The sequence below is a fragment of the Uranotaenia lowii genome, chromosome 2, assembly GCF_029784155.1.
Source record: "Uranotaenia lowii strain MFRU-FL chromosome 2, ASM2978415v1, whole genome shotgun sequence".
Taxonomy (NCBI): domain Eukaryota; kingdom Metazoa; phylum Arthropoda; class Insecta; order Diptera; family Culicidae; genus Uranotaenia; species Uranotaenia lowii.
In genome coordinates, this window is record NC_073692.1 from 124,863,054 (window position 1) to 124,883,554 (window position 20,501).

General features: G+C 35.1%; 1 protein-coding gene across 14 annotated transcripts in view; it reads right to left on the reverse strand.

Annotated features, from left to right (window-relative positions):
* The window catches only part of LOC129748874 (arrestin domain-containing protein 3-like), a 129,397-nt gene that overhangs the window by 67,198 nt on the left and 41,698 nt on the right, over positions 1 to 20,501 (reverse strand). For 4 of the 14 annotated variants that reach the window (XM_055743653.1, XM_055743650.1, XM_055743643.1 and 1 more), the window contains exon 2: positions 799 to 1,162. In XM_055743653.1, coding sequence (XP_055599628.1) covers positions 799 to 910 — 112 coding nt within the window. In that variant the 5' untranslated portion in view covers positions 911 to 1,162. Of the gene's footprint in view, positions 1 to 798; positions 1,223 to 12,956; positions 14,492 to 14,569; positions 14,735 to 20,501 lie in introns of those variants that run through there. The other 10 variants (XM_055743648.1, XM_055743645.1, XM_055743642.1 and 7 more) reach the window with 6 other exon arrangements.

Below are 20,501 nucleotides of genomic sequence, written 5' to 3' on the forward strand. Positions count from 1 at the left end.
TTAGCTTACATATTAAAATCAGTGCGAGCGTTCAATGTTTTTTTAGTTAGAAATAAAGAATGTGGTTTATTTTAACCACAGAGAAACAAAACATTTCAATGAAAATCTTAATTATTTCATTCAATCAAACAGAAACTGTACTGAAAATAGTCCAAAACATTTTTAAATACGATACGCTTATACTGACTTTAAAAAAAGAGATTCCGTATGTATCAAACGATTCATTCAATTGTGGAAAAAGTGAATGTATGTATGTTGTAGTAAAAATTTCGTTGAAACAACAAAAAGTTTGTTCCTTCCAATTAGTGTTTTGGTTTGCCTATTATCCTTGGAAATGCTCTTTATTAAAAAGGGGACCTAACGATCCTCGTTTTTTTTTCTTCGAATTTTTATCTCTAAAGGAACATGGTACCCGGAACGGCACGATATGTACCTTAGTCCGACACACTTCGTGGAAGTTTAAGCGGTGGTAAATCAACTTAACGACGCTGTTTTCTCGACGTGTAGGACTTCTACATTCGTGTGATAGAGTTACCCATAAATTTTAAAGTCATTCGCTGGCGCTTCCCGTATCCGTTTCGCATGTAAGGTGTAAAATGTAACAGCTTTCGTTATGAAATTGTTTGATTTTTTTTTATCATTGAAATAAATTTGAAAAAAAAGTATGATGATTTATGATTCGCAGAATAACTTATTAAGAAAAAATCACAACCAACCATCAGTTAGGTTCTTTTGAAAATGTAGGCTTGAAAAGAGGTACATCATAATAAGACTCGAGAAAGAAATGCTTCTACTTACATTTAAGCTTGAAGTTTTCGGTGGTGTGCATCAACACTTTCCCCGAGAGCACTTCACCGGCGTAGTAAAATTCCTTGTCCAGCCGAATATCCAGCTCCTTGATGTAGTCCATTGTGCTGCTGGTCCGTACTTCTTCTTTTCCGGGGAGCTTTAGCCTCGATGGGCGACGACCGTTCCGGATTTATTGCACCTGGCAGTGGCTGAAAAACTTTTTCCACTCGGTAGGTACCTGCTGCTTTTCACCACCGAATCCTCGACAGACTGAAAACTTTCCGCCGCACTCTCGAGTTTGTTCCCTTTTTTTTTTAGAGTATATTCCCGATTCTGTGCCACTTATTGTTTATGTTTCTGCTAATTAGTTTATCTTAAAAGAAGTCAGAGTCAGGAGAGCCCGAGCATCGTCGTCGTCGCTAATGATGATCAACTTTTGAAATGAAATGGTTTATTTTGGTAGCGACAAAGTGGAACTTTATGTACAAGATAATACCCGAAAGGATTACGCGATAAAGCCCCGGGTATTATCAACGGGTTTCAAGTAAGTTGAGTTCAAGAAATTGAATTACGGTTTGTTTGTAAAATCAATACCAATTTTAAATTCATCTTTTTTTCGAACTGTTCGAACATTTATAATAAACGCTTATTTTATTAATATGAATGTCATTTAAATTTAAAAAGTTCTAGACTGGTTGAAGCTTTTCTACATCTACAGACCAAATCTGCCGCCAAATAGGGCATCACAGCTTTGTGCTACAAATGGATTAAATTTGACCCAAAGTGATACAGGCAGCTTTTGAAAGTTGATATTTCACATTCACGTGAACATTCCGCACCCCATATCTTCTTATCAACAGCCTCTAAATCATTATGTGAACTCAATCAACTGTTATTGTACCTCGAAATTAATAAGGGGGTAACGTCGAATCTGTCTCTTTAAAAGTTATTACTGGATCGTCGAGTGGCACATAAACCACAAATCAGATTGATGTTAAAAGTGGTACGTTTATGTTTTTAATGCCTAGGATGTTTCCGGTTTTAAGAATCGTAACTTACATGAAAAAGGAGCTCCACCAAAGTTGTAAATGTCGAGTAAAACTCGACATGTTTATGAAAAATAATTGATTACTTATCGTTCAGGAGTTTGACTGAAATCCAATTTCTGGAACTTATTTCTGTGTAATCGAGGGTTTTCTATGGGGTTATATAAACTGTCTTCTGAAAATACTTATACAATTTGCTCCAAACAACTACAAAATCTTTGAAAATATATTAAAAATATGTAGGGGAGAGTGGGGTATCACGGGCCACTTTTTTTTCTTTGCTTCATAACTTCTTTATTATAAAAGATACAAAGAAAATGGAGAGTTTTTCTACATTTTTTCTAGCATTTTTTTTAATTTTTTAAATACATTAAATTCCGAGTTCTGAGTGTTTGAAAAAAAGTAATGGTGGGGAAACGTGGGCCACCAAATCCAAATTTACTAGATAACGTGCGAAGTTTATGAGTTGACCCAAAACTCAAAATTTCATAATTCATTTGGTTATTTTAAAGCAATTACAGATGAGGAAATAAAAAAGAGAGTTGTGTATAATCGAATAGTTTCTAATTTCTGGCTCGCGAACGTTTCGGCAAAATTCCTTATATAGGATTAATGTTCGTCTCTATCGCATTGGAAAAATGGACCAAATTTTTTTCACAACTCTTTTACAGGTAGGGAAAACGTATTTTATGTTCTGAATGTGTATAAAAACACCAAAATATAGGTGGCCCAAGATTCCTCACAAAATGTGGCCCACGATTCACCACAAGCTATGATTTGCAAATTGGTTGCGTTTGTGTGACTTATTGATATATCATCAAAAATTCCTTTCCTACGTGATAGAGTGTCCATTTCCCGGCCATTTTTCTGTTCCCGGGAATCGGGAAATCTGGTGGCCTGTTTCCCGGGAATTCCCGGGATCCCGGGAAATATTCAAACACATGTAAAATATATGCACTTCGATTCAAATATACATAGCTTATCGAACCTTTCGTGCTTACAAGCCAATAATGTTTTTCAACTAAATTTTAATCAAATAAATCAAACTGTTTTCAACAATTATAAATTAAAAACAGTCAACCGAACTATAAAATGACCAGAATAAGTCAAATGAAGAATTCATTCATGCAATTGGGTTTATTAACAGAAATCTTTTTATTTGTTTGATTATTCCAACCTCCAATTCCAAAAGAAAAAAATACGATGTTGTCTTCATTTGTCATTTGTCTTTTGAAATTCATCTGGCTCTCAAAGCCAGAGGGAAACAAGTGCACAAATGTTACTTTCAAGAAAACATAATCTGCCTACCTGCTAAGCGATTTTTCATATATTTTTCGAAGTGTTGTAGGTTTTCGTTCGATGAAAACGGAGTGGAAATACTACTACTTATCTATTTGAATTAAAAAAAAAAATGCACCAAATGGCTGCAAAATGTCTACTGCCACAGGAATCGGCATATTCTCAATGAGTTTTGTATGACTTTATTTTCAAAAAGAACAACAAGTTGGTGGTTCCGGAAGCTAACAGGCTTTTCCAGCGAAATAATTTCATACATGTCGGGAATTCCCGGAAATGAAATTATGATTCCCGGGAATCGGGAATTCCCGAATTATTCAAATTCCCGGGAATTCCCGCTCGAGTATGAGCATATTTTTGTTATGTACTTTAGGTCTCCCACAGATGCAATTTGTCGGATACTTGTTTAATTATGTAAGTACATTTTTCTTGCCTAGTAAAATAAAAGAAGCATATGATGCGGACATAAGTCAAAAACCTATAGAAAAACATGTTTACCCAAAGCGACGACGATAACAGTTGGATTGAGATTATTACCTCAACACACAGCTGAGATATTTAAAGTGGCCCACGTTTCCCCATGGCCCACGTTACCCCACTCTTCCCTATATAATCGAATTGAATAAAAGTTTAATGAAAATAAAACAACAAAAATGGGCAACATGGACATTTTTGGAAATAAAAAAAATTAAAAATGACAGAAATTTTTAATGAGAATGTCAAAAATAATGATAATGGCAAAAAAAAAACAAAAACGAAAATATGGAAAGAAAACAAAAATTACACAAACTACAAATATCCTGAGTAACCAAACCATAACTACTTTATATTGAGCTTTTAAATTTCGCATTCGGCTGAATAAAATGTACTCGGGAGAGTTTCCCTCGAGTGCTTTTTATCGAACTTTGAACGAACATGGAAGGTCTAAAAAAGTATCAAAATACATTTGTGTACGTTCTAGGAGCTTATAAACAGTTGAAAATACATTTGTGACAATTGTGTTTTCAATGAACTTTTTACGAACTTTTTGGTTCCATGAGGAACTGTTTACGAACTTTTTGGTTCGATGAAGAACTATTAACGAACTGTTTGATTCCTTGAGGGACTGAAATGGAACTTCTACGTGAATTATTCTGATTTTTTTTTTAAGATTTTATTGAATGGAATCTTGAGATTAAGAAATAGGGAAGAATCCACAATGTAATAAATTTCCGGAAAATAAGATTCCGAATGTTCAGTTTACTCTTCTCTGTGGAGGGAAGGTTAACCCTAAATATAGTTCCAATAGCTGTTTTTAAATAGAACAAACTAAGCATCGGCAATGGTTCAAAGGTAACGTGTTCAGCTCTCATCTGACGGCTCCGGGTTCAAATCTTCCAGCAAACAGATTTCTCAAGTAAGTGCAAATTTCATTAAAAGTAGAAAAGATACATCAAAATACTAAAATAAAGGGAAAACTAGATTTTTTTATGTTTTTTTTTAACAAAGTCTCATACATATGCTGGATAGCCTTCTGCTCAGTTTTGAATGTGGAACTTGAAAGTATCGATAAGAACATAAGTTTAAAAAAAAATATACACACACACTGATATCCTCTAAGTGAAACTTAAAGTTTCTTTGTTCGATCACGGCATACACATTCCGGAATGTGTATGCCGTGACCGAGACTCGATCTCATTACCTCTTGCTTAGAAGACTTTAACTTAACTAAGTAAGCTTTAAAGAGACCGTTTTATGGAAACATTGGTTACTTGGGATGACATAAAAGACTAAAATATTGCGGTTACTGGGAAAATTTCTAATCGCGCGACGGTAGCCTTCCGTGCGGTAGGCTAGCCGGAGCAGTAAACACAGTTAAAAAATCACTCTTACTCACTAATTTCATTGAAAAGTAAATTCTTGGATCAATCTTCAAGAGAGGACAAAACATGAAGTCATCGGAATAAAATATTATTATTCTTAGTATTCATTGAGATTGAATTTATTACGAGCGTTAAAATCCCAGACAAAACAAAAAACAATCTACATTATTGAAAACACATTTAACAAGAATTAACGAATTTGGCATGACGAAGATTTCTGAAGCGATAAATGCGTCTTTGATACTTTATATGCTGGTCGAATTCAATTAGGGGTCGTTCAGATACCACGTGGACAGAAAAATGAGATTTTTGACCCCCTCCCCTCCTTTCGTGGACAAGCGTGGACATTTGGCAATCCCCTACCCCCCTCCTCGGATGTCCACGTGGACAGATTTCAAATAGCTTTTTTTAAATACTTATGTTTTGACAGTTAGAAAACACCACTTTAAGCCTTTTTGTTATTGAAATGGCTGATTAAAAAAAAACGAATAATTATTTTCATGATATAAAATAATTTTAACAATTTTAAATTTCTGAATTATCATATTTATCACTTGCGTTCAAGTGATTGTTTAAACTTAAACTGGAGAACTACCCCCCTCTCCGTGGACAAACGTGGACATTTCCATACCCCCCTCCCCCCCTAGGTTGTCCACGTGATATGTGAATGGCCCCTTATGTCGTTAAAATGTAACAAATCGTATATGAGAAGTTAAAAAAGGAGTTGTGTACGGTGAATAAACTATTATAGGAAATAATACCATTCGCATCGCAAAAAATTGGACTGTGCACTCATAACTGCGAAATTTGTGCGATCTGTCAAATCAGTATAAAATCTGACGGTTTTCTACACGCTAAGGGCATCTGTATTCGTGGTCTATTCTTGGGTCTAATTTATACAAGAATTGAATCAAAAAAATTAGATCCGATCCAATGAAAAAACTGGCAACTGCACTCGTGTTCCATTAACTGTCAAACGGCTTAGAACTGCGTCAAATTGGATCCAAATCTCATCAGTTTTGGATCAATGCTTATACCAGCTCTAAAAAAGTTGAGTTGAAACTGGTATAATGGATTACCAGTGCGGTTGCTCGGATCGAAATTGGGGTCTAAACCGGCTGTTTGGACCACGGATACAGGTGCTCTAACCGCTTTTCAGTTAAACTTTATAAGAATAACTCCGACTGCAAAACATAGCACGAAATCCAACATTCAATGAATGATCGCTACCGTGTCGTCGAACTCTAAACTTATTTAAACAACTACAGGTTTTCATTTTTTTTTTCGTGAATTTGTCCGCTGATTGACCCCATCGCAAACAGGTTTTTTTTATTATTCATTTTTCCGTGATTTTGACCGCTGATTGACCAAGCACAAGGCAAACACAATTTTTTGTATTATAAACAATAGTTAAACCGATATTAATATTTGGTATACATGTTTGTTTGACAACTTTTTATTAAATCATCTTTCAATGTTTTCCGCTTGTTCATCCGATTTAATTTCAGTCTATAAATAATCGCTTATGTAGAACAATGCTCATTTTTTTGAATACTGTAATTTTTTTTTACAGTGGTACCCCTACGGGAGCCCAAATAGCTATCGCAGAAATAGAAAAAAAGAGTGGATCAGCAATAACAAAATTGACAAACTAGACAAGAGTAAAAAATAACATAAACTTAAAAAAATGATAAAAGCGACAAGAATTACAAATAAGACAAATCTGTACAAACACGTGAAAAGGATCTATCTCCATATTTGGCGAATCGAGAAAAACGCGTTTGAAAAAAATACAACCTATTTTAAATCACTAATTAAAAATTACATGAAATTTTAAATTTTTTTGAAAGATGAACGATTTTTAGAAGCATCCTCTATATGTTAGAATAGAGGAATATTAACTTTCATGAAAAAAACATCGCGCTATCGTAGATAGAACGTAACTCACGTAATATTTTATCTCCCTTGTTTATACACCCTTTGCTATTTTCTCATTTATAGCTTTAGTTTTAAGCTCGCGTTCATTTGCAACTATGTTTTTATGTTGAATAAAGTGTCAAATATTTACCAACACACAAAAAGGGTCTATATCCATGATGGCGTATCGAGAAAAACGCGTTTAAAAAAAATACAACCTATTTCAAATCGCTAATTAAACATCATTTGAATTTTTTGAGTTTTATGAAAGACACACGATTTTTAGAAGCAACACCGACAAAAAAGACCTAAAATAGCGAAAATGACAAAAGTTACAGGAATGACAAAAAAAAATTACAAAACCTACTAAAATTGGCAAAAATTTGCAAAAAAAAAATACAAAAAAAGCAAAAATGACAAAATATAACTATAAAATTAAAAAAAAAGGTTACCATAAAGTAATGAAACAGCAAAAAAATTAAAAAACTAAAAATCACCAAAGTTACGAAAAATGGCACAAGTAGGAAATAGTGGGGTATCGTGGGCCATGAGGAAACGTGGACCACACTTATTATCTCGAACGTGTGTTAAGATAGAAATCTCAATTCAACTGTCGCTTACTTGATTTTTTTAAACTTTTTTCCAGCTTTTAAAAGTGGTTTAAGGGTTCTTGGAAAGCAGTCGCTGCTTCTTTTAGCCCTTCCACATCCATTTTCATTATTTGGGAAAAATTTTCGAAGCTCACTGCTCGTAGATCAATCCGAACTATCAGAATGAAAATTGATAGCGTTTTTGTAGAAGATCCTTTGAGTCGAAGTTTGAACGAAATTTTACGTTCGCCAATAATTTCCTAGACACTCACTCAAACAAAAATATATAGCCAGACGATATCTACAGAAGGCTGTTGATAGAATAATTATTTGAGCTAAAACTTTTGGTTACAGTATAAGCACTGACCATACTGAATGGACTCTCGATTTCGTTTGTTGGATAGTTTTTCCAACAGTACGCAATATCGATTCCAGAGTGCGCATCGATCGATTTGAAGAAATGCTATCCCAGCTAGAAAGTGCCACCCATCTTTCGAAAAAAAAAAACAGGCAATATAGACGATAAAATCGGGCAAAACAGGTACATTTTTCCTACAGGGCATTTGTATCGGAAAATGGTAGGTTCGCCATCTACCGTCGGTATTGCGAACCTGATAAATTTGACGAAAAAAAATTTCCAGAAAATAATCGAACTTTTGTTCTAAGTGTCCTGTCAGTATGATCAGTGGTATAAGTGCGCAAAAAAAAAACCTCTTACATACCTACCAAAGAAAGACTCGCGATTGCTTCTCCAAAAAAATAAATATAAATTAAGAAGAACTACCCATTCCTAAAGTTGTAAGCATCCGAATTTTAGAAATTAATCTAAATCGAATGTGAAATGTACTGTCTCATGTTCGAGAAGTTAGAAAAGGATGTAGTTCGAGGATTAACTTTTTGCAGACAATAAGTAACTTTAGTAACAGGAAACGTTTTTACAAATTGGAATGGCTACAATTATGTCAAAAAAGATGCAGGTCATTGAGATGTTTAAACCAGAAGAAGTTTCAAGACTACAACCTATTTACAAAAGTGTTCTACGAATTTCATCAGGAGCTTTTCGAACTTCACTGATTGGCTCTATTGTTGCAGAATGTGGCAGATTATAATGTGTGTTATCCAGTGTTATCCAGAAACCAAGCCAAGGGAAAATTTTATTCAAGATAGCAGACCATTTTTTTAACCAACTGACCTGTGAACGAATGCCAACTATTTGAGAACAGCTTACTGAAGGAGGACGATCCTGGAATTGATTTGTTAATAAAAAAAAAGATGCAAAGCTGGGTCGAAGAAGGAGGCAGCAAGAAAAATTTGCTAGCAATTTGCAAGCTAAACAACAATAAATACAGACAATGTCCAAAGCAAACCTTTTTAACGGATGGTTCTGTAGCAAACGGAAAAGTTGGAATTGTAAATACTTAGAATCTTAGAACGCTTGCCAAACACCTATTTCAGGCTGTAGCGAGATACTTTGGGATACTGGAACTCAGACCAAAGATGCGATTATTCATATCCCAACAACTAGCTTGGGCAACCAGAATAGAAAACAAACTGCGGGAGATGAAACCACAACTTGAAAATGGCAAGACCTATCAAGCCGTGTCTTCACTCGAATATCCGTATAGGGCACACCCGATTGACTCACGAACACCTGATAGTGAAACATCCTGCACTAATTTGAACGCCTAGCAATACTTCGTTGTCCATTGAACACATTTTAAAGTACTTCAAAACATACGACGCTTCAAGAAAACAATTCAAGTTAAGTGAAAATCTTATTGATATAATCAATACTGATATTGAGTGTATGAACAGTCTAGTGAAGTTTCTAAAAAAATAGCTAATAAAAAATGTAATATAAATTAAAATTAGTTATTGAGTAGGGGTTAAAGTTAAGGCTAAAAATCCTCTTTAAATAAACGAATCACTAAATCAAGGGAGTTTGAACCTCTGCCTGTGCACGAAAGGCCAAATTGATGTTAGGCCGAATGATCGTTAGGCCCAATTATCGCCAGACTGAATTGTCATTATGCCGAATACATGATAGACCAAATTGATGTTAGACTCAGTTGTTCGGCCAAACATCCGTTCGACCGAATGAGGTATGGCAAAATCATTTAAATCCATACGGCCTGGCGATCATTTGGCCTAATATCCATTCGGTTTATTATCTATTGGGCCTAACGTTCATTCGGCCTTACGACCATTTGGCTTACCGTCTATTCGGCCATATGGTCTATTCGGCTTAGCATCTTTTCGGTCTAAACTCCATTCAGCCATATAACCTTCGGCCATATGTCTCATTTGGCCTATTGTCCTATTTGGCTAAACCTCCTTCGACCTGTTAAGCCATTCGGCCAAACATTTTACGGCCTAACGGCCTGCGATTGAATTTTTGAACCACAATTACGTCTCACGAAAACCATATTTAGCTGCAAATTGAACGTCGCGATTAACTTTTTCGCCACGAAAGTGAAACTAAAAAAATGAAAGTACAACACAGTTTAAACATGAAAAAAAGTTCAACGGTATTTAAGTTTAATTAAGTCTTCAGAACCAAACATTCAACAGCTTTTTTTCCTAGCGCATTCTGTCACCCCATTTTTATTTGTTTGAATGAAAAATTCAAAAAAAGGATTACATGTATGAATCAAAATCAACATCCATTTCCAATCTCAGCCTAACAGCCCATTTTGGCACCTGGCAAAGTAAATAAACTGTTCAACTGGGATCAGAAACCGTACAGAAATCGAATGGAATAAAAAACATTCTGTAGCATTCAATTGTATTGATTCGTTCGAAATCCGATAACTGAGTTAAGTACACAAGAAAGTGATTGGTTTAATTTTGTGTGTGTATGTGTGCACAGGAAACAGATTGTCAAGGTTCAATTTGTTTACATTTGTTCCCGGCTTCCTGTCGGTGAATTTCATCTGAGAAGGTTATAGGAAATCTCGAGTGCCACCTTCCGTTTTAAACTCGTTTCCTGATTTGGCCTTCATCTCTGAATCTGGAGCCGAATTATGCTAATCCCTGTCGGCGAGCTCGATTAACCCTGATTGATAGCCCGACCATCATGATGGCAAAAAGACCATCATCCAATCAAAGGGCACTAGCAATTTTGTTCACTTTGTAAGAAAGGAAGCTTTCTTTATATTTTTCCCCGGTGTCGTTACTCTGCTCCTTATCTGATGCCGTCAGATCCGTTCGAGTAGGTACTCATCATACATACTCGTGAACCCACACATGTGGAACGGTGCTTTCTAGGCTATGTCTGTATGTATGCATGTATGTTTCCATATGCAAATTGCCACTCTAGTGTCGAGAGATGATGGACGGATTACATGGGATGATGCCTTCATAATACAATTTCCATTCGTTAGTTCGAAGGTGCCATTAAAACTTCCTCATTGCTTGAAATATATTTTATGCGTATTTTTCCCGGCCCCTAGAAAAAACACAACGCAACACAACGAAACATATTTCACATTCCAGCGATCAATTTGCTTATCCAGCTGTCCTGCATTTAAATTTACCGCAACTTTTCCCGAGGTCCGTTTCGAATGAATCCGAATGGCTCTGTGTCTGTTCCGGATGAGCTTTTGTCACGACCAACTGTCCACAGAAGCAGAAGCGAAGCAGAAGAGATTATTGTGGCAGCTCACCAGGCACTCTGGCAGCTGCGAATGGAGTGGGATGAGTGGGTTGGCATTTTGCGGCCTTGAATTAATAGATTAATCCTACCCAGAGCAGCTTGCTTGATATAAGACGCGGCCGGGAAAAGTTGAAGTTGAAAATTCTGGGATAATTGCAGATAAGAGGACGAACAGTATAATTTATCGACGAGCCCGTTTTACTGGCTGTGGCGACGTAAATGGGTTACGTTACGAAAACGTGATATGCGCTTTATGTGAAAGTTTAACGTTGGGAAAATAATTTGCATGATAATTACTTGTCATTTTGAGGCTTATTGAAAAAACGAATTTCTGTTACAATAATTTCCGTAGCTCACTCGATTGTCATTGGTTATGCAGAGCAAACACTAGGAAATCACCGAGAGCTGTGACAGTAGACTGAGTCGATTTTGTAAATTTGATTGGGTCATTTTTGAATTTCACAGACCTTGGGGTCTTTAAAGCTTCACAGCAAAAAAAGTGTTGCGATATTACATCGAAAACGTGCACGTAACTTGAGTCGCAATTGGTACCTACACAGAAAGAAAAATGTAATCTTACATTGCACGTTTTCACATCATCGCCACGAAAAAAATGAAAAAGAGTATAACATCTAAAGGCTAAGATGAACTTTACATGTAACCGCATGCGAAATCCAGCGTCAACGTCAGTTTGCCAATTCTGTTTTGTTTTCGTTCCTATTGGATTCCCAACGAGGGCGAACTTCATCAATTAGCTTGCAATTTCATGTAAATCTTGTACCTGCTCGTGTGCTGTTCGCTTCTGTTCGAATCGACGTGGTGCATGCTGAGTTTTAAAGCAAGTAAGTGAGAAATAAAACCTAATACCCTTCTAATTATTGTAATTATTATATCAATTTGTCAATTTTATTTGTTCCAGAAAAAAATGCCACTTGAATTCAACGAAAGCACGGGCTACCGCAAGTGTGACTGCAACTTATTTTTCTACCAGCATGTCAATCGCCATTGCCGTCGTCGGGGGAATAGCACCAAAAAAACCGGAATTCGTGAAAATTTATCGAATAGGTACCAATTTTTCTTGTGTGGATCAAATAAAATGTATGTGTAAGATATTAAAATCTCTTATCGACAAATATCGATGCTTTTCTTATTGGATAAACAACCATACCAAAAAGAATGATTGGAAATGTAGGTTTACAGTAAACAAATCAGTTGAAGGCGATGGGAAGTTTACATGAATTAAGCCGTATTGATACATGTAAATACCCGATTCCCTTCTACCCATGCAGTTGCATGTAATGTTACAAGGATTTTTCTAACTGTGTAGTATTACATTTTTTTGATGTATCAGCTACTCCAGAAATGTGACGTAGTAGACAAATCATTGTATGAGAATAATGTTCTAAGCCCTTTCATTTAACATTTTCCCTAGACTTTATCATACATTTATTGATTCAGCATTCGATTAGGGGTTCTTATCAAGTCAAAAAGGGTTGTCGAAATTCAAATCAAAAACAAACTGTGCCAAAAACTTTGAAGCAACTAAAAATTTATTTTAAGTTGATGTGTTAAATTTATATTTGTTTAAATTAATTATCCTATACAAAGCCCCATGCTTAACTGTATTAAACTTTAATAAACATTTTTTGTGCAGCATTCCCCTCATCTTGAAGTAGGTCTTCCATGCTAGAGTTGCCGGAATATGGGGCAATACGTTTAATCATCGCAATTTTCGGATTTTTTTTTTTTTTCAAAAAAAATCCATTTATTCCATTTTTATTAACATTTACATTTTCTGTCTTATAAAACTATATTCTTCATCGCTCATTAAGTACAATGGTGATTCAATATATTTCTTGATATCTTGGCAATTATTTTACTGCATAACTGAAACAATTCCATGAAAAGTTCTATTATAAACCTTAATAATTGGGCTTAACATTTCAAAGATTCACTTTCAGTACATCTAGCAAACATATTGGTTTCTACACAACTCTTGTGAACTGCTGAGTTCCTGAACTAGCCTAATGCAGCTAATCGGAAATAGCTTTCGATTATGTTGCAAGTCATAGAAAATTTACCACTTAAACGCTTACCCTTAAAACGCTTCTTATTCTTAACTTGAACTATCGGTTTTGCACGAAGCTCACGAAGCGTCATACCCATACCCGAAGAGGTATCTTCGATCTTTTCTCCACTCTCGTCATCGGCGATGGTCTGCTGGTTCGTATCTTCTTGTTCGGAGCTTTCAGGGGAATCCGGTTTCGTGCGTTTGATTGTAGTACGACGATCTAACTCGCTAACCTCATCTTCCATCTCGATCGGGGCATCGGGTGATGATTGAGCTCCGATTTCCTTGTCTGCTTTTCGGTTTCGGGTGGCAACTATTGTAGATTTTTCGGACGGTGCAGCCCGTGCCTCCACCATCGGGGCGACGTTTGGCGATGGGTGGTTGGGCAGGGTTTCCAGGGGAGCTTTAGGTAGTGATACGGTATGCAATGGCGAATGTATCGTTTGAGCAGGATTGGAAGATCCATCTTGCGATGCTGTAGCACATGGGTTTATCCTTGCGTTAACCGTTTTTGCAGGAAAAATGTTGGACTTCAGAGTCGTCATGTTAGATACGTTTGGAGATGAGCGATCAACAACGGGTCTTGCTGGCCTTCCAAGGCAGGAGGGAAAGGAATTGTCTATGTTCTTTTCACTGAGCAGAGCTAACTTTGGGCAGTTAACTTTTATATGGCCGTCTTCTTTACAAAAGAAACATTTATTTTTTAGACCATCGTAAAAGATACGCGCCTTAAAATGCCCAACAAATATACTTGCTGGAATCTCCTTCGCAATTTCCATGTATACACCACGAATTCCAGTGAAAATATTCACACCAGATTCACTTGGAAATCGCTCGCGTATATGTTGCCTGATTATCCCGTATTGACCAAGAACATATTGGATTTCACGGTCTTCGATTTCCGGGGGTAGATTAAATATCCGAACATATCGGAAAAGTCGGGATGCTTGATCGATCGTCACTCCGCTCACCGCACCATCATCATATTCAAAATTATATTCTTCGTCCACATTAGCAATGAAACTTTCGAATGCTGATTCATCCATCATTTTCACAAAGAACTGTCCTCCATTTTCATCTTTATAAATACTATGTATATTGGCACATGAGAGTTTTAGACTGTTCATAACGAATTTAAGCACTTCCAAATGTGAGGGAACTTTGCTATTCGGTCCGAAAACCAACTTCACTGTGTTCTTTCGAATACCATCCGGGTGTTTCAAATCTTAAAATCTTCTACTGCTGATTTGAACAGGCCAAATTCCCTAAAAATGAGAAATAATGCAATGAAACTTAAAGCAATAGTTTTGCTTAGAAATTTACTTTATTTTGGTAGTACTTACAAGCCAAACAAATACTGCTGAGTTCCGTAATCCGTTTCAAACATTTGGAAATGAATAAAATTTTAGACGTCAATTGAGGAAAACATTGACTACTTGATGAGATATCACATGAAAAGTTGTGATATTACATCACACGACGTGTTCGCACTGTGTACATCGTTTTGATGTAATATTGCAACAGAAATCCCTAAAACTACATCATTTTCAGAAATTACATCGTTCATCGTTATATTTTTTTTTTTGCTGTGTTCGTTATGGTCCATGATCCACCCTCATCCATGATTTTTTTTCAGAATTTTTAAGTAACGTTTACATGAGTAAATTTGAATTTTTAGGTTTTTATGGGAAAATTGAATATTTTTTACTGAAAAATCCACATCATTTTTATAACTTCTGTGGAAACCAGCCAGCTAATAATTCCAATTTATAAATTCTCTAAACGAACACTGAACAACTTTGTCGGAGACCGTAACTTTTTTTTTTTATTTATTTATTTAATTAAAAAAAACCTTACAACTAATTTACAATAATTATCCAGCCTGACATCCTAAGCTAACCTTTTTCTTTACACATACAATTAAAAGCAATTCAAACGATCTCCAAATTCTTTTTCAAACACTTCTCGATTTTCCCATCTCAAATTGCGCATTTCTCTTTTTAATTGGTACAATGAAGCATTCGGAAAAAAATTAAAGCAATGCGTCATTGCTTTGCTACAAAACCACAGAGCAGCCTTTTCGTTCTTATTATTCGGATCCACTTCTTTTAAGATAAGATCTTCTAGATTATTAATTTTCATTTTACACCTTTTCCAGATCATTTCTTTTATCCAATCTGACACTTTTTTAGATTCTGTGCATTCAGCAAGCCTGTGATAATTATTATCAGCCATGGAGCACCTTTGACAATTACCATCAGCCAAATTTCCAACACCATAAGCAAAAAGCTTCTCTCGATTTGGTACAATATCGTTACAGAATACAAAAATCCTAGCTCGGTCCTCAGATGATAGATATTTTTGATGACAATTTTTCCAAACTATATCCCAGTTAATATGGGGATGATCTAATTTTACTTTTGGGACAATATTTTTTCTATTTAGTATATCTGTATATATCTGAGCACATTCTACTAAATCTGGGTTTGCTACTATAGTTTTAGCTACTTCAATGCTGTTTCTTAAGGAGACAGGAAGTAGGTGGGGTTTGGAATAACTTAGAATGTAATTTTCTGTCATTATGTTGTTTGCATCTTTAGTCTTCAAATTTTTCGCAAATAAAGCCATTATTTTAGACTCATGATCTACAAGACTCAAACCTCCATCAGTACAGCTTAGATATAATTGATCCCTATTTACCTTAAAAATATATCCAGCCCACAAAAATTTTCCGACTTCTGATTTTATAACTGCTATATGTTTGTTGTTAGGAGGAAAGATTTGGGCCATATACCAGAGCTTGGATAAAACAAAAGCGTTAATAAGCCAACATTTTTGATACAAATTAAGATTTCTCGATCCGTGTAAATAGAAAAAATACTTTATGTTTTTAATAATTCGATCATAATTTAAATTAATAATATCCAAAATTTTACAGCAAAATTCAACACCTAAAATTTTCAAAGAGTTAACTTCCTTAATCAGTTGGGGTCCTAGATTGCATTTGTTTAATCTAAGAAAAATTGATTTTTTCAAATTGATTTTAATCCTACCAAAAGTTTCAAAATTTGCAAAACAGCGATTTAGCAAGTCAAATTCATTGTCATTTTTTATAAAAATGTTGATATCGTCAGCATAGGCCACAGTTTTAACAAACTTATTATATATCAAAATTCCAGAAATTTATTTGTCTATTTGTCTTAGCAGTGGCTCAATGTATAAAACGAATAAATAGTAGCATACTCAAGGGGCACCCTTGTCGAACAGAACGCTTGATTCTAAACTCATTAGTCATAAATCCATTAAATAAATTTTTGATGAAGCATCTTTATAAAGGTTTTTAATGCAATTGATAAGACTTAAAGGAAAACGAAATTTGTTTAAAACATCCCAAAGAAAATCATGGTTTACATTATCAAATGCTTTTTGTAGATCAATACTGACAATTGCTCCTTTTAATTTAGCCGTTTCATTTGCTCTCATAATAATCCTTCTTATATCCATTAAGTTACTTATACATGATCGATCTTTCCGACAAGCTGATTGCTCTGGGCCTAAAACAGAATCTGTAACTAAGGCTATTCTATTTGCAATGATCTTGGTGAATAATTTATAATCGCAGTTGAGAAGGTTTATTGGTCTGAAATTATCTAATTCATGTTTTGATCCTCCTTTATGAATCAAAGTAATCACACCGGATGCAAAACCATCAGGTGGTTGAACACTTCCAGATAAAAAATCATTATATATTTTAACCAAATCTTCTTTAATCAAATCGAAATACTTTAAATAAAATTCGTAACTTAAACCGTCAATTCCTGGCGTTTTTTTCTTAGCACATGTTTTCAAAGTATCGAAAATTTCTTCCTCTGTTATTAATTTTTTTATATCTGACTGTTGTTCTTCGTTAAGGCATTTTGAATTATCATTAACCGGATTTTCATTACTATTAAAGTTACAGGATGGGTCCATAATCAGCAAATTGCTTTGAATAGTGGGTAAAAATAATTTCTTTAAGAATGGATGGATAACTGGTAATTTCGTTGTTTTTTAACAATTTTAAGAAACGAGAACTAGAATATTTTTAAATTTGTGCAGATATTTGATAAAGACCTATTTTTTCATTTTGGATAATTCCAAAAGCTTCAGATATATGACAACAGTCTTTTATTCTTTTCGCTTCTAATTCCATTAATCTTGATTTGACTATATGAATGTCTTTGTCTACGATATGTCCCTCATTCTTACGATTTTGCAAAGTGTTTAAACTATTGATGAAGTAACTCTTCTCCTGATTAACTAATTGGTTCTGTTTCCAGTTTTCATTTTTGAAAATTTGTTTGATTTTAACTTTAACCAAGTTACACCACCATTTATAACGATTAGTACAATACAATGGCCTTGATTTCAAATTTAAATATTGGCTTTCGATGATATCAGATATTTCTTAATTTCTCAACAAATTTCTATTAATTTAGGATCCAGAATAATATTGCTGTGCTCGAATGATTTTCGTACTAAAATACCGGTTCCCGTGTTTTGGTCATTAACATTCAAAATCGCAAAATGAGAAAGGATAAAAGAGAAGTTCTCATAGCTTAGCTCTTGTAGAAAAATTAAATCTATATCGTTGTTCCAAATAAAGTCCCTTAAAAGATTTTGGTAAATAGCTGTTCTCGTGCTGTTTGAATTAACAGTTGCTACTTTTAGGATAAAATTCATAGTAATTAAATTTAAAAAAAATCAAAAATATCACTAAACTAATTGATTGTTTAAAGAAAAAAAAATCAACAAAAAGAAAATAAAAAATAAAATAAAAATTGAAATAGAAAGATAAAATAAAACCTATCCCTACTTTCTGAATTAATATTACCTAACTTTAAAAACAAAATCAAAAGAAAAATCAAACTAAGAAGAAAAACTTTAATAAAAAAAAAATATCCTACTGCGACGAAGACGTTTTATTACTCGCTGCTATCTTCTGCTGCTTCGATCTACCACGTATTATCATACTCTGAGACGATGATATTTTTGCCGTTGACTTACCGGGAGATGTAACCGAATCTGACTCGGTTGAGTTTTCGGATACAGTTGGCAAATTTCGAGTCTTCCTTTTCCTACCTTTGCTGTTTTTCGTTTCCTCCAAACCATCGGTCATCTCGGCATCGTTGGATTCCGACAATTCGCTATCAGAAACATCTTCGCTGTCTCGGCCACCATCATCCTCTCGTTGTTGTTCATCCTCCGTTTGTTGAGTGACCATTTGTTTTGTTGCACCGAACACTTCCGGTACAGCAGTCGTGGTCGGCAGTCGGCACCATAGTCTTCGGCTCCTCAACCGGCTTCGGCTCATCATTCGGCTTCGGTACATCTATCAGCTTCGGCTGGCTATTCGGGTTCGAATTTTTCTTCTCCAACACCTTCCCCAGAACGATCATACCATCACTTTGGTTATCCACGTTGGTTTTGCGGTTTGGAAACCAACGGCTGGTGCTAGCTGCGACATCACTATAGCGTGCTGGAGCATTTTGGTTCAAACGATCGTTGATGTTAATGCCTCGTTTGGGGCATTGTGCTTTATTATGGTCCTTGCCTCCGCATACGAAACACTTGTTCATCAGTCCCTCGTAGTAAATACGTGCCTGGAAATTTCGGACGTGCAAAGTTGCTGGAATTTCCTTCTGTATCTCCATATGCACTCCCCTTACTGACGTCCATATTGGAAAGCCAGTGTCCGCGCCGTACTTTTCTTTCACCATCCGATGAATTGTTCCGTATTTAGATAGCACTTCCGAGATTTCTTGGTCCTCAACCTCCGGCGGAAGGTTAAAGATCCGGACATACTTAAAAATGTTGGCCGCTTCAGATATGGTCACCTATGCGATTGACCATCATCATATCCAAACTGCATTGTAGATGGAAGCTGCAGTATGGTTTCCTTCAATTGCTTTTCCGTCTTGAATTTAATATACACGCTGTGCTCTTTGGGCTCTTTATACATGGCCAATAAACTGTCAGGGCTCAGCTTCATCTCAGACTTCATAAACTGGAAAATACCATTTACAGTTGGTTCGATTTTTCCGGGTCCGAAATGAACTCTAAGCGAGTTGGCACGGGCTTCCTCCATAATTTTCAAAGTTCCGATTAGTCACATACAACACAACGTTGTCGAACTTTCGACAGCACAAACTAGAAGTTTCAAGGCCAAACTACACCATGCGCGGATCTACGGGGGGGGGTGATGGGGGTGATCACCCCCCCCAAGCGGAAAAAATAAATCATCAGTAAAATGGTCACATTTTTTTTAAACTCAATTCAGATGAAATATAACTTTTTCATGTGTCAAAATATCTTAACATTGACATTACTATTTTCACGCGTGCATAAGGATTCAAAAGCTGTTTAAAAATATTCTTGAATTATGCGCGTGTATAACTTCGTGTTGGCGAATTTCCTTAAGCATGACAGCAAATTTTTGTGCAAATTGGAGTGAAACTTCTCACTCTCACTCTCATCGCTATTAAAATATTCTGAATCGTTTGGTGCGTGATTCAAGAAAGTGTTTCTTAGATGAAAAAGAAAGAGGGTATCAAACAAATTTAGGGTCATCATTCAAAATTTCGTATTTCAATTCAGAATCAATAATCGGATTCACATTAAATAATTGAATTAGTGAGCTCAGATCGAATCCTCAAAATATCAGAATTTCAGTTCTTGGTACATTTTTTTTATAAACGTTAAGTAACGCAATTTACTGTATTTAAAGTTCTGATCTGGAATTTCAATTTAGAAATCGCGTTTTTACATTTTAGAAATACAGTTGAAATTCGGAAACAGATTTATAATTCAAATATTGAATTTAAGATTATAAATTCAGATGCAGAACCAACATTCTAAATTCAGATTCATATTCAGGTCATAAATATTTTTTAAACCAATATAAAATATCAAAGAAGTATTTCGTTAAGGATGATTAAAATCGCAAGAGATCGCAAACTTGTTGATTCAATTTTACAATTCAATTTTTTGAATCAATGCCACAACTCAGCTGAAAATTTCAAATTTTAGGTAGATTTCGAGTTTATTTTACAATTTTCGTATAATGCAACATTAAATTATTCACATTTTTTTTTTTTTTTTTTTTAAATATGTCTTTATTTGTATCAAATCATCATTACATTTATATTACATTATTACATTAAATTAGGTGTTCAGCTCAATAATGAACTGTTCATAGCCATATAGTTAACTAGGTAAAAGAAATTTATTTATAAG